Source organism: Myxine glutinosa, chromosome 1 (assembly GCF_964187855.1).
Source record: "Myxine glutinosa chromosome 1, kmMyxGlut1.1, whole genome shotgun sequence".
NCBI classification, from domain to species: Eukaryota; Metazoa; Chordata; class Myxini; order Myxiniformes; family Myxinidae; genus Myxine; species Myxine glutinosa.
In genome coordinates, this window is record NC_136261.1 from 99,648,467 (window position 1) to 99,662,797 (window position 14,331).

General features: G+C 43.5%; 1 protein-coding gene across 1 annotated transcript in view; it reads left to right on the forward strand.

Annotated features, from left to right (window-relative positions):
* Nucleotides 1–14,331, forward strand: part of LOC137426738 (transforming growth factor-beta-induced protein ig-h3-like) — a 61,437-nt gene that overhangs the window by 23,066 nt on the left and 24,040 nt on the right. The window contains exons 6-11 of the mRNA XM_068115565.2: nt 445–591; nt 3,644–3,785; nt 3,957–4,169; nt 4,362–4,499; nt 11,604–11,755; nt 13,288–13,424. Of these exons, the coding sequence (XP_067971666.2) occupies nt 445–591; nt 3,644–3,785; nt 3,957–4,169; nt 4,362–4,499; nt 11,604–11,755; nt 13,288–13,424 (929 nt within the window). The remainder of the gene's footprint in view (nt 1–444; nt 592–3,643; nt 3,786–3,956; nt 4,170–4,361; nt 4,500–11,603; nt 11,756–13,287; nt 13,425–14,331) is intronic.

Consider the following 14,331-nt stretch of genomic DNA (forward strand, 5'->3'; position numbering starts at 1 on the left):
ATGAAAACACCCCAAACAAACACTCAAACTGACAAACAAACACCCAAACAAACACCCAAACAAACACCCAAACAAACACCCCAAACAAACACTCAAACTGACAAACAAACACCCCAAACAAACACCCAAACAAACACCCAAACAAACACCCCAAACAAACACCCCAAACAAACACCCCAAACAAACACCCCAAACAAACAACCCAAACATACACCCCAAACAAACACCCAAGCAAACACCCAGATATTTATTGAATTATAGTATGATTAATGCCGTTCGTTATAACGGGAATTTTGCTCATACTGTAAAGTGTAAATGAACTACACTGTATAAACCTGATAAACAATGTTTATAACTGTAGATTTTAAAAGTTGAAATTATATAAATTATTGCGAGAGCAATAACAATATCAGAATAGTAATGATTTGTATTAATTTACGGCAGATTATCACAGTGAATTGTGCTCGGATAACAAACACTGACCAGCTGGCAAGCAATGGTGTTGTACACACCATAAACAGGGTGCTCACTACAGTGTCCAGCAGCCTCTTTGGTCTTTTGGATTCTGATCCAAACTTGGAGACATTCTTGGTAAGGCCATAGGAGACTTTCTAAGGTAAGGTCGAGACTCTCTTTCTTTAACAAATTTGTTTCTTTAAGTTAACAATTTTCTTTGCTAAGAAGGGGGTGGTGAAGGGGGGGTGTAACAGAATACATGTGCACCGAATGTAGACGTGTGACGCGGATATGTGCGCACACGTGGATTCAATAGATGGAAGCATCACTTCCGCTTGAGCTGAGCCTGTGGAGTCCTCGATGTTGTTACAGCTGTGGTCTATTTTTTTTTTTATCCACTGGCCCAACTTACTATATTGTGGTAATGGGCCATAATTTAGGAGCAATCAAATGCTGTTTGTATAATATCTACTCTTTACTACCATGTCTGCCATGCAACCCTTGCACATTCATGAACCACCATTGGGTTCATCTATCTATAATTCCAGTAATCTCTGTCTGTACGTTTGTCTGTGACCGCTGTTTCTCGACAACCACGGGTCCGATATACTTTTAACTTGCCAGGTATATTGCTGGGGACCCGAGGATGTGCCTTTTCAAGGTTTCATATTAATCGGACAATTACTTACCGAGCTATGTCCAAAAAACGATTCAACCAATCAGAGAGCAGCGAACGATCGCGTGTGCCGAACGTGGCGGACACACTCTGCCTCGGATGGCACATTTGAGAGCGTATTCATTTATTTCACGTTTGCAAACTATGTTGGCGTTAAACTATGTTTTAAAACTAATAAAACCGAATTTGCGATTCATTCGCTTTCCTGCGCGTTTGTGCACGCGATGGCGATTTCTTTACCAAACTCCGGAAGCCGTTCGCTTTGGACCAAACCATTTCATGTAAATAGAGGGGGGGGATATAATTTTAGATATAGATATAGTACGGGCAATGCCCTAGTCTATCTATAATTCCAGTAATCTCTGTCTGTACGTTTGTCTGTGACCGCTGTTTCTCGACAACCACGGGTCCGATATACTTTTAACTTGCCAGGTATATTGCTGGGGACCCGAGGATGTGCCTTTTCAAGGTTTCATATTAATCGGACAATTACTTACCGAGCTATGTCCAAAAAACGATTCAACCAATCAGAGAGCAGCGAACGATCGCGTGTGCCGAACGTGGCGGGCACACTCTGCCTCGGATGGCACATTTGACAGCGTATTCATTTATTTCACGTTTGCAAACTATGTTGGCGTTAAACTATGTTTTACAACTAATAATAACGAATTTGCGTTTCATTCGCTTTCCTGCGCGTTTGTGCACGCGATGGCGATTTCTTTACCAAACTCCGGAAGCCGTTCGCTTTGGACCAAACCATTGCATGTAAATAGAGGGGGGGGATTGTCACCACTCGCAAGCCGTTCGCTTTGGACCAAACCATTTCATGTAAATAGAGGGGGCGGGGGGGGATATAATTTTAGATATAGATATAGTACGGGCATGCCCTAGTCTTATTAAATACGAGCAGAAAACACAGTTCCACTGGGCTGTTATAAGATAATTGGTTTCCAATAGAGTATGGAATATTTATGGAGTTTGCTAGGAATATCCTTTGACAGCATAATGGCAGGGACGGGTGGAAATTCCATGTAATGTAAAATGTGACTTCAAGTCCTCAACCTCTTTCCTCTTCGAATCCTCAACCCACACTCTCTCTCAACTCCCAACCCCAAGACTCTAAGCCCCATTCCTACCCCAAGTCCTCAAAACACCCTCTTCCAGCTTTGTCCCCTGTCTGCCCCCAAACCCCACCTCTTTGTTCTGTCCTCCCCCTTTCTTCTTCAAGTCCTCAACCACCCTCTCCCCCAAACCCCAGGTCCACAGGCCCCCTGCCAATCCCAAAACCTCAACCCCCCTTCCCCAACACTGTCACTTCCCTGCCCTACCCCCAATTAAACTCTCTGTCCTTCACTCCCCTTTTCTTCATCGAGTCCTCAATCAATGTCCCACCACCCCCACCCCCCACATAATACCACAACCCCTCAAGCTCTCCACCACAACTACTCTCCCTCTCTCCTCCCCCACAAAAATTCCTCAACCTCACCCTCTCCACTCTGTCCCATCTTTGCTTCTCCCACACATTCCTAACCCCAACTCCCTGTCACCCCCCTATCCCTCTCATAAAAGTGAAAGCACATTCTTACATCAATCACACATTCTCACATCAGTTAGAAAGATAGACAGACAGATAGATAGACAGACAGATATCTGTACAAATTATACAGAAATTACACAAGGCTATGCGTACATCATACATATAGATAGATAAATAGACATACATTTTATATGGATAGATAGACACACATAGATAGGTAGATGGATAGATAAATAGATAGACAACAGACACATAGATAGACGTTGACAATTGCAGCTGGGACGTTATAATTAGTGATCCCCTGCCCTTTCAGCCAAATAAGATTGCTCCACAAGGTAAGCCGTTTGCTATTTCAAACCCAACCAGGGTTCCTCTACAGCTGCAGACATTCACAAGTAGTACATACATGAGAATCCCAATGTTACACACTCCCCTCAGCCATTGGACCAGTTTCATCACTTGTTGGCGAGTCATCAGCGACAGCATAGACAGAAATGCACACTACCAAGACTCCCAAGCATGTACCACGTACAATGTCAATAGCAGTAAACATATGAATAACAAGACCCAATCACATCTCTCGCCTGTAATTGGAGAGAATAACCAATCAGCTCTCACCTAATCAATTACCCCAGGTGGCTCGGATGAGCTCAACAAAATGACATTCACACAAAAACAAAACAAGGATTTAAACTTAAAATTTAAAAGCTGGGAGAATTCATGATTGACACGTTGGTTGAAATCTACTGGTTCTGCACATCAAACTTCTTCACCTCATACCACACCTCATCTGTACATAAAACTTGTGTAGTGGTTGGATACTATTTTGCATAATGGATTTAGCCTTAAAGATCATTCATGAGAAAAAAAAATCACCTTAAAAAACATGACTCCACATACCTGACTCTACCTTTTAAAATAAAAAAGACAAGGTCTAATTTGAACCACCTTCGTGGTTGTGGTCTTCTGCTCAGACGGTGGTTAGCCTGGCTGGGATGGAAGACGTCTTGGACGACGATGGTCCCTTCACTCTCCTGGCCCCAACAGATGAAGCTTTTTCCCAAATACCTCGTGCCACTCTAGACCGCATCCTTGCTGACCCCGAAACTCTGAGGGGTACCTTAGAAACTCTCGTAAACCCTGTCTTTTTTACCATACCCTAAACTTTTTTTTTCTTACTCTTCACCTCCTTTGGCAAAGATCATGTTTTCAGATCTGAATTCTTCATTCCTATTTAGAATTCCAGATTTCATCAGACACCTTACTAATAGCACCAACATTCCACAGCTCTTCTCAACAACCACATTCTGAGTGCTGTTCGCTGTTCTGAAGCGGTGCTGGGGGTTGAAGAGCTTTCTACAATCAGCGGACACCAGATTCCGATATCATGCCAGAATGCCACTCTCTCGATAGGCCTCAATGCTACTGTGCTTCGGAGAGACCTTGTTGCCACCAATGGCGTGGTACACATTCTTGACCGGGTGCTGATACCAGACTCCGGTAGCAACCACACTACACTAAATATTATGGTGCTGATCGCTTCTTCTTCAATATTCTCTGCCTTGACAAACTTTGATACGTTTCAAATAATTTGAGGATTAGTTACTGGTGTTAGTATACTCGTTAAAATGATAATTGTATATGGATATAATTAATGCCATTATTACTTGTGCTGTTATTATTGTGTTTCAGCTCACACGGTGATAGAATTGGCAGAGACTCAAGGAGCAAATTCCATGTTGGATGCATTCAAACGTGCTGGATTGCTTGAACTGTTGCAAGCTCAACAACAGTACACACTCCTGGTCCCTGATCACAGTTCTTTCCTTGGTAATGTGATGAATGAATGAATGATCGCTTTAAGGCCATTTTCCCCCGCTACAGAGGCGGTTAGCCTTGTGGGTCCCATGACAATCATGGTTCCCTGTTTGAGGCAATGTTTTTATGGCCGGATGCCCTTCCTGATGCCAGTCCTTAGCCGCCTCTTACAATGCGCAGGGATACGGCGTACCTATTCTAAATCGGGGTACACACCAGGATCATTCATCCCAGCAAGCTGGTACTCAATTTTCCGACCTCGGAAGGATGACAGACTGAGTCAACCCCCCTGGCGTTAATTCAGCGATCGACCGGGATTTGAACTCAGGATCCTAGGAATCCCAAGCCTGCACCCTAATCGCTAAGCCAACACCAGGTTTTTCTTATTCTTATTACAGCGCGTCTCCACCAATGCCCGAATGAATGATGACTGACACACACAAATACACACACAATGTATGTAGAGTAATCCACTAACACATCTGCAAAAGTCTCAATATCCCAGTTCCAGAAAACTCATGGAAACATGAACCAAAAGCAATCACTGAAAACAAGGAAGTAATGCTCACATACGACCTGATGATCCCATTGAGCGTGAACATAGAAAACAAAGCATTGCGACCGGATATATAGTACTGACTACTGAGGTACAAAAAATAAAAGAAGGCATTCTTTTGAGGTATTTCACAGTTGAGGTACCCTCTAATTGAGGTACCCTGCGATTTGGGCTAAACAATGAAGAAATCAAGAAGATTACCAAATAACAAGATCTCAGAAATGAGGTGAAAACATCCTGGAAGCTGGAGAATGCCAAAATTGTACCAGTGATTATTGGAGCAACAAGAATGATGAAAAATAACATTACAGAGATCTTAAAAACCATACCTGGGACTATTACGACAAACAAACTGCAGTTGAAAGCTGTCCGAGGCTCAGTGACAATCCTCAAAAAGAGCCCTCGGAACAAAACTTTGAGGACAAGAAAACTTCACAAACTGGTCCATAAATCATGATCCCTTAATAGTAAGGGCATTTTATGAGATATTTCACAAATCTGTTAACTAAATTGTTACCAAAAAATTTCTTCACCAATATGTTTGTAAAGGTGTGTAATAACATGTGTTAAAATGTTGAAGTTCAACTCCCGTGGGAAACCCAGAAAAAAAGCTGTTGAATTCGGGTACCGAAAAATTATTTTCGAGAATTTTTATTTTTTTAAATCGGCCCTTAAGTAACTTATGAGGGGTCAAATAAGGGTTTTTCATGATTCTGAGTTGATTGTTAACATTTATATTTTCACTTTTACATTTACACACAAAGTAGCTTTTATTTCACATACATATATAAATTCAAAGGTGGGCGGTCCGCTTCGAAAGTCCGCTTATCCGCTTATCCGCTGCAGCGGACTAACGTTTTCGAAGCGGATAAGCGAATCGGAACAACCCCCGGAAACCGAAGCGGATAAGCGTAAGCGGACTACCGAAAAATTAAAGCGCATCGCGATTCGCCAAATCAGCTGTTAGCCTGAGCCGTTACTCTAGAATTGTGAATATTTATTTAAGTGAATAATAAGTGAAAACTGAATATTTTATTCGACGCTAGAGCGGCAATAACGTCAAGATGGAGAGATTTCTGACTCTGCCTCGGTCGAGCGCGTGTTCAGCTACGGGTCGGACATCCTCAGGCCTAAGAGGTCGGCCCTGGCTGCACCGAACTTCGAGGCCCTCGTCTTCATGAAGGGCAACCTCCAAATCCTCAAGAAGGCCCACGAGGTGGAGGAGGAAGACGAGGACTAGTCAACAGACTGCTAGTCTGTTGACTAGTAGACTCTCTTGTCAAAGAAAGGACGGGCAAATTGATTTTTCTTTAATGTAACTTGCATATATTAAAATTATATTTAAATTAACTGTAGAGTAGAGTAGAGTCGAGTGGAAAACTTTATTTCAATAAATTTTGAATAAATTTTATTTAAATAAAAATGTATATTTTTGATCTTAAAAGCTTTGTTTGTCTTTGTAGTAGTTAGAAATGGCTATTTAGGCTTAAAAAGCATTAAATTCCCTTTAGAAACGTCAAAAATCGCTTTAAAAACGTCGAAGCGCTTTTAAAAAATCGAATCGAAGCGGATAAGCGGATAACCGGTAAGCGGACTAAGATTTTCGGCCACTGAAGTGGATAAGCGAATCGGACTACACGGGCTGGCGGAGCGGATAAGCGGTAAGCGGACTTAAAATTTTCCGAATCGCGCCCACCTTTATATATAATACTCAAGAGTTATTTCTCATTCACAATGTCAGAAGTTTCAACAGTCATTGTCTATGTCTTCTTCAGACTCAACAACATCATGACTGCAGTTTCTGCATGTAATGCCATTACAGACTCCACAGGCCGAGATGCACGTGACCCCATTCTTCTTGCAGCTGCATTGCCGGTTGCTGCAATCTCCATGACAATTACAGCTCGTGAACTGCAATAGCTCCTCAGGAGCCGTGGGGTCTAGTGTTGGAACTGGCTCATACCCATGCACACCTATTCTCCATCCATAGTCCACATCCACAGTTGGAGTGTGGGAACTCAGGATCGTTGGCTTTGATCACCCACCCCGCTGCCCAGAGTGTGTCACCTGGAGTGAGGAGTGGCTGATCATGAGCCAGGGAGGAGGAAAGCTCAGCGAGGGGGAGAAACATGATCGCATTCGTTCCTATCTGTTTCCTGTTCGTAAATGGAATAATCTTTACTTCAGTTCCTCTCAGGACCTTAGCTTTGTCGAGTGCCTTCAACTTCACCCGGGGGAAAGCTGCTGTTGTCTGTGGATCTGGCAAAGGTGGTGCCGGAGAGGTGACTTCGATCCAACCCATTGAGTGAAAGGGAGTGTTTCCGTGAATAGAGACAATGTTTAAATCTATATTGTCTCCAACAAACTGAGTGACTGCATTGTTTGTTTCCCCAACCTCCATAAAGACCACCTGATCATTACTTGACAATTCACTTTCACTGGCTGGCACTTTGGCTGTCATCACTGATTGATCCTCAAGCGCAGCATCAACCGCAACCTCATCATTGATCTGTTCATCGGTTTCCTCCACAATGGTGTCAAGAGTGCCAGAAGTATCTGGAACATCATCTCCACTCCTACTATTAAGGAAGCAGTATTTGTAGTTTTGTGTCTCCGTGTAAGACTCAGTGTATCCCAGCCGGTGGAACTTGTTGAGCATCCATTTTGACCCAAATCTATGATCAAGTTGTATGGCAAGCCCCATTTGGTGTGGCAATACTCCAGACCGAGGTCGACAGGCCTTAATAAAATTCTGTCCCCAAACGGCAACTCTTTCGTCTGTCTTGACAATCGGTCTCAAGAACATCTGAAGGCTTGCAGGAACAAGTGTCAGCTGACTATCGATGTCAGTCATACTGTGTGTGGTGGGGTATGACTTTGGACCTAAATCAATCAAGGCAATATCATTGGATATGAACTTGAGTGCTGTCTTTATGATCTGAGTCTTCTCATCTCCATGGTCAAGATTAGCATGATGCGCTCGCAGAATATTGTCGGTGCCATCTTTGAGACAGAGTACATCTGCCCTTCTTTCCTGTGTTGTGAAATACAAGGTGTCTTCGTATTTCTCTAGAAGTTTTATCTTTAGCCAATGCTTTGAATAAGAAAGGCTCTTCTCTGGTGACTGATCAAACTCCTGCAGCTTTTCATGGACTTGGTCCATGTTCATTACCCCATGCTCTAATTATGAGTCTAACCATTCGCAGAATTCAATAAAAACTGCCTCTCGCTCCTCATCAATACTCCTCTGTCCTCTCTTCCTTTTTCCTTCCTCATCACTCATCAGTCTTGGACAAACTGTCACCTCTCGCAAACATAAGTTTGCATCGCAAATGGTACAGTGTTTCTTCTGCTACCAAGTCGTTGATCCCTTCCAGGCGTCCAGTGACTTCAGTGCCCCAGTCATCCCCGCGACTCCGTGCTGTCTTCAGCAAGCTTGCCTTCAGTGTATCTGCAGTCAAATTATCTGGCACTCTGTATTTCTTTCTAGCTTGTGCTGGATTATTTTTGTAGAGCTGGGCTGGTTGGTTGCAAAGAATGCATACATCCTTATACAGGAGGTCAACTGACTGTGATCTTCTAGAACTGCAGCCAGTTGATGAACTGAACTCACAAGTAGTGCGTCTTCTCTTCAACTTTGATGACTCTTTCTCTGCCTTTGATGCTTGAGCTGACTTCTTGGTGGTTGCAACAAAGTTGTTGTACAGATCATTTTTACACTTCTGGTGGTACCTCAGTTTTCCTTCCTTTTGAGCCTCCTTCATACGTTCCACAACAGTAACATTTTCGACAGTTTCTGCTTGTTTCAATAAAGTTGAGTATCCCTTTGGAGTTGCCTGTATGAGCCTTTCAGCTGGTGTATCCGAGCGTGCACAGATGAAGCAATTGAGCACAGGTGGAGTAACGTCTTCATCCATATTGCTAGACTCCATGTCCTGCAAAGTAGAAAATGAGATATATTTAGAAATTATTTTTCCACAAAGGAGTGTCTGTGGTGAAATATAAATGTTAACAATCAACTCAGAATCATGAAAAACCCTTATTTGACCCCTCATAAGTTACTTAAGGGCCGATTTAAAAATATAAAAATTCTCGAAAATAATTTTTCGGTACCCGAATTCAACAGCTTTTTTTCTGGGTTTCCCACGGGAGTTGACCTTCAACATTTTAACACATGTTATTACACACCTTTACAAACATATTGGTGAAGAAATTTTTTGGTAACAATTTAGTTAACAGATTTTCATATGTTTCCCTTACTATAATGAAACGGAGGTGGATACACATGCTCACATCTGGAACAGGAAAGGAAAGCTTTGGTTTTTTTTCCATTTACTTTAAATATATTTAATTATATATTTATACAGATGTTCTTCAGCTGTATTTTTAACCATTAATACACCACATCTGGAGTATCAAGCAAATGTTTTTTGAGCGCTTCATGTACCGTACTATATTAGATGTATTAACTCGAGGTTCAACATTTACCCCAAGAGTCGCCATACAGTCACGTGAAAAAGTAAGTACACCCCATGTAAAGTTTTTACATTTTCAACATATTTCAACATACAGCTATTTGATCTTCATTTCAACAATATTGATAGATAAAGGTGATATAATATAACAAAAATCATGAAACATTTACATTTTGTAGTCCATTGTATAATTTACACAAGCGTTATGCCTAGGTTCCCCGTCGGTGAAGTGATGTGAGTTGACAAAGTGGAAGACGCAAGGCGGCCATCTTGGATTTTGACGTGGCGACCCAATTTTCAATAATGTTCTCCCTTATGCGTCGATACACCCACACACCAGATTAGAAGTTAGTAGTTCGTTTATTTTTCAAGATATTCCGCTCACAAGGTTCAGACATACATGGTGGTGGCCATCTTGGATTTTGACGTGGGTTGCACCCACACACCAAATTAGAATTCGGTCCTTCGCTTACGCATGCACGCACGCATGTACGCACGCCCGCACGCACGAGCGGACGCATGGACGCACACACAGAAGGAGGGGGAAACCATAGCCCCCTTTCGCTCCGCGGTGCGACGGGGGAAAATAAACATAAATGCAAATTTCGCATGTGGAAAAAGTAAGTACACCCCTACATTTATCACAACTTCAAATACCTAAAATTAGAATCAGGTGCACCAGCTCAGGTGCAAATGATTAGAACATCGTTAGAGAGGATCTTGGAGGAACTTGTCTTATTTAAACCTCAGACATTTAGTTTGGTTTGCTCTTTGTTGTTGAAGTGTGCGGCGTCACCATGCCTAGATCAAAAGAGCTCTCTGAGGCCTTCAGAAAGAAGGTTATTGATGCCTACGAGTCTGGTAAGGGATTTAAAAAGATCTCCAAACAATTTGAAATCAATCAATCGACTGTCCGGAAGATCATCTACAAGTGGAGAAGATTCCAAACAACTGCCAACTTGTTCAGGCCAGGCCGCCCCAGCAAGTTCAGCCTGAGAGCAGACCGCAAGATGCTGAAAGAAGTCTCCAAGTACCCCAGAATGTCATCACGGGACCTACAGGTAGCTCTTGCCACTGTTGATGTCAAAATGCACGAGTCTACCATGAGAAAGAGGAGGTGTGCATGGGAGGTGTGCCAGGAGGAAACCTTTGCTGTCCAGAAAGAACATCAGGGTAAGACTAAAGTTTGCCAATGAATACCGAGGCAAAGACCAGCATGCCTGGAACAATGTGCTCTGGCCAGATGAGTCAAAGGTAAAGATATTTGGCCACAGTACCAGAAGACATGTTTGGCGAAAAACCAAAGACAGCATTTGACCACAAGAACCTGATACCAACTGAAAAGCGTGGTGGTGGAAATATTATGGTTTGGGGCAGCTTTGCTGCATCACGGCCTGGGCAGCTCACCATCATAGAATCCACTATGAATTCTTCATTGTACCAGAGGGTGCTTGAGGATAATGTGAGGCCATCTGTCGGAAAGTTGAAGCTCAACCGAAGGTGGACCTTGCAACATGACAATGACCTTAAACATACCAGTAAATCCACCAAGGAATGGCTGAAAAGGAATAAATGGAGGGTTCTGGAATGGCCAAGTCAAAGCCCGGATCTAAATCCCATCGAGATGTTGTGGGGGGATTTGAAACGAGCTGTGCATGCAAGAAACCCCTCAAACATCGCACAGCTGAAATAATTCTGCATAGAGGAGTGGGCAAAAATTTCTCGCAGTCGATGTCAGAGACTGGTAGACAGTTATAAGAAATGCCTACTTGAGGTTGTTTCTGCCAAAGGGGGCAATACCACCTATTGGAGCCAAGGGTGTACTTACTTTTTCCACATGCGAAATTTGCATTTATGTTTATTTAAATTATACAATGGACTACAAAATGTAAATGTTTCATGATATTTGTTATATTATATCACCTTTATCTATCAATATTGTTGAAATGAAGATCAAATAGCTGTGTGTTGAAATATGTTGAAAAAGTCAAAACTTTACAATGGGGTGTACTTACTTTTTCACGTGACTGCATGTCCAGGAATCCACACTGAAGTTAAAATGCTTGTTTTTTGTTTCTGCTAAAGATCCTACCGTTCAGGCTGTTCTTGAGGTCAACCAGGAGAAAGTCTTACTGGACCACGTGATCAAGCAAAGGCTACGACGCACACAGCTACATCATGGGCAGATCCTGGAAACTTTGGGAGGGACGAAACTCCGAGTGTTTGCTTATCGAAAGGTAAAGGAAGAAGGAAAATAACGTAGGATTCAGCAGATAGGGGAAGTGAAGGATTTGTGGATGGAGACAATTGTCGTTTCGTTGTTAGGATACTGCTCTGCTAAATTAGGTAGTTTGGGTTCAAATATTCCAAAAGATAGTGGTCTTGAGGATACAAAATTTAAACGTGGTCTCAGGTTAATGAATGTTATCAGATTGGTAAAAACCCAAGTGGCTCTTTAATGACCTTTAGAGAACAACTAATCTCCCTGCATCACCTGCCCTGCTCTATTTACACTTTCACTTCAAATTTAATCGATCTTAAAATGCAACTGGAAGTAAAATAAAATAAAAACATTTTCAATCTTCTGTGTTTTGCTAAAGATGTAGAGGGCAGGCTGGAACCTCAAACTATTTTCATATTGATCTATCTGCTTGATCCTCACAAAGACTACAGTTATCTCTTTTATATACGTAAGTAGAACTTGAAGGGAAACATGAAGGAAGAAGGGGAGGGGAGAGCATGGGAGGGGGAAGAGGAGGAAGGTGAGATAGGGGGGGGGGGAAATGGGAGGTGAGGGGGTGGGGGGAAATGGGAGGCGAGGGGGAGGGGAATGGGAGGCGAGGGGGGGGAATGGGAGGCGAGGAGGGGAAGCAAATGGGAGGCCAGGGGGGGGAGAATGGGAGGCGAGGGGGGGGAGAATGGGGGAGAATGGGAGGCGAGGGGGGGGAATGGGAGATGAGGGGGGGAATGGGAGGCGAGGGGGGGGAAATGGGAGGCGAGGGGGGGGAAATGGGAGGCGAGGGGGGAAATGGCAGGCGAGGGGGGAAATGGGAGGCGAGGCGGAGGGAAATGGGAGGTGAGGGGGGAGGAAATGAGAGGCGAGGGGGGGGAATGGGAGGCGAGGAGAATGGGATGTGAGGGGGGGGGAAATGGGAGGCGAGGGGAGCGGGATGGGAGTAGAGGAAAGGGAGAGGGTAAGGGGAAGGAGGAAGAGAGGGGGGGAATGGGGGAGGGGAAGGGGCAGATGAGGGGAGCAGGAGGGATGGGAGAGGAGTGGGGGAAGGGGGAAGGAGAAGAAGGAGGGTAGATGGGGTGAAAGGAGAGGTAGGGAGAGGAGGGGAGAAACAGAGAGGGGTGTGGGAGAGTCTAAGAGGTGGGGGAAGAAAAAGAAAAAAAGAGAGAAAGGTGAGGGGAGGAGGGGGGGTTAGCAAGAATAATGATATGTTATACTTAATGACTAACCACATACACAACACACACCACACACACCACACACACACAAAGGTGAATACTTTGAGACCTGGGAGGGCTCCGCTCCACCTCCTGAAACCCACAAATGGAGATACCAACCAATGACACACACACACACACACACACACACACACACACACACATTGCCTTTATTATTATAGAAATAAGATGGACAAATAATATAGCAGATGTTGGGAAGGTGTTGAAACAATCTGACATGAAAAAGGCAAATGTGAAATGTCTTGTTTATTCACTAATCCTTGTTTTTAACCTCTTCTTTCCACAACTACCACTGTAGGCAATGTGCATTGAGAACGCTTGCCTGGGTAATGTTAGTCTTCATGCCAGCGATGGAGAGCTGCATCGTGTTAACAGTGTTATCTTGGCACCCACAAAAAATGCTTTTGAGATGCTCGCTGCTGAACCACAGTTAACGTGAGTGGGGAAATGTGGGATAGTGGTGGGTGAAGAAGTAGGGAAATGTGGGTGTGTGGGGGTATAAATTGATGTAGATATTGCTTGCAGTACTGTCTCAAGCTAAAGCAAAATTATATGTTGATTAAAAATCATTGCAAAGTTACTTTTTGGTCATCTCAACTTCATGTTCCGTGATATAATACTGATTAATCTTCATGTTCCAAGATGGAATACACCTGACTCAGCCGCTGCAGCTGTGCACGCATTTTCCTGACTGCTGATTACTGCCAGACTTTCCTGCTCGGTGAAATTGAGACTCCGACTCCAGTTTAAGGACGTTTGCCATAAGGTTGCTTTTTTGATGTATTTCAGAGGATGCTGAGTCATCAGTACAAAGATAATTTTGCAAATTTTTGTTCTATATATGTATAATTATATATAATGGGGATTCCTTCATTCTCCCACCTGGGTGAGCGCGGTGACGTTACTGTCCTGACGGTGCCATGACTGCGGCCATTTAAGGGCTTCTCGCTGTGCAAATACAGATGTTGAAGTCAAATACTGTTATCATGTATATGAAAAGTGAAGTTCCCGACTAGTTTAACCCTCATTATGGCCCAAAAGGGCAATACATCACTGCTTCATCTACTTGTGACTTTGAAACCTTTAGGCTTTAAAGAAAGATTTATATACAAAGGTGCTTTTTATTGATAAAGATTCTATCCACAAGGAGATAAGGGTGGGTGGGTGGAGGAAGAGAAGAGGTAGTGAGTGGGGTGCAGGTTGGGATGAGTGCCTCGAGAGTGGGGGAGAGGAGTCGAATGTGGAGGGAAAGGGATGGGCAGGGGGTGGGGGGGGGGGAGGAGGAGGTCAGGCTAGGTAGTTTGAATGTGGTATCAATGGAGGGGAGAGGAGTTGAGGTGGT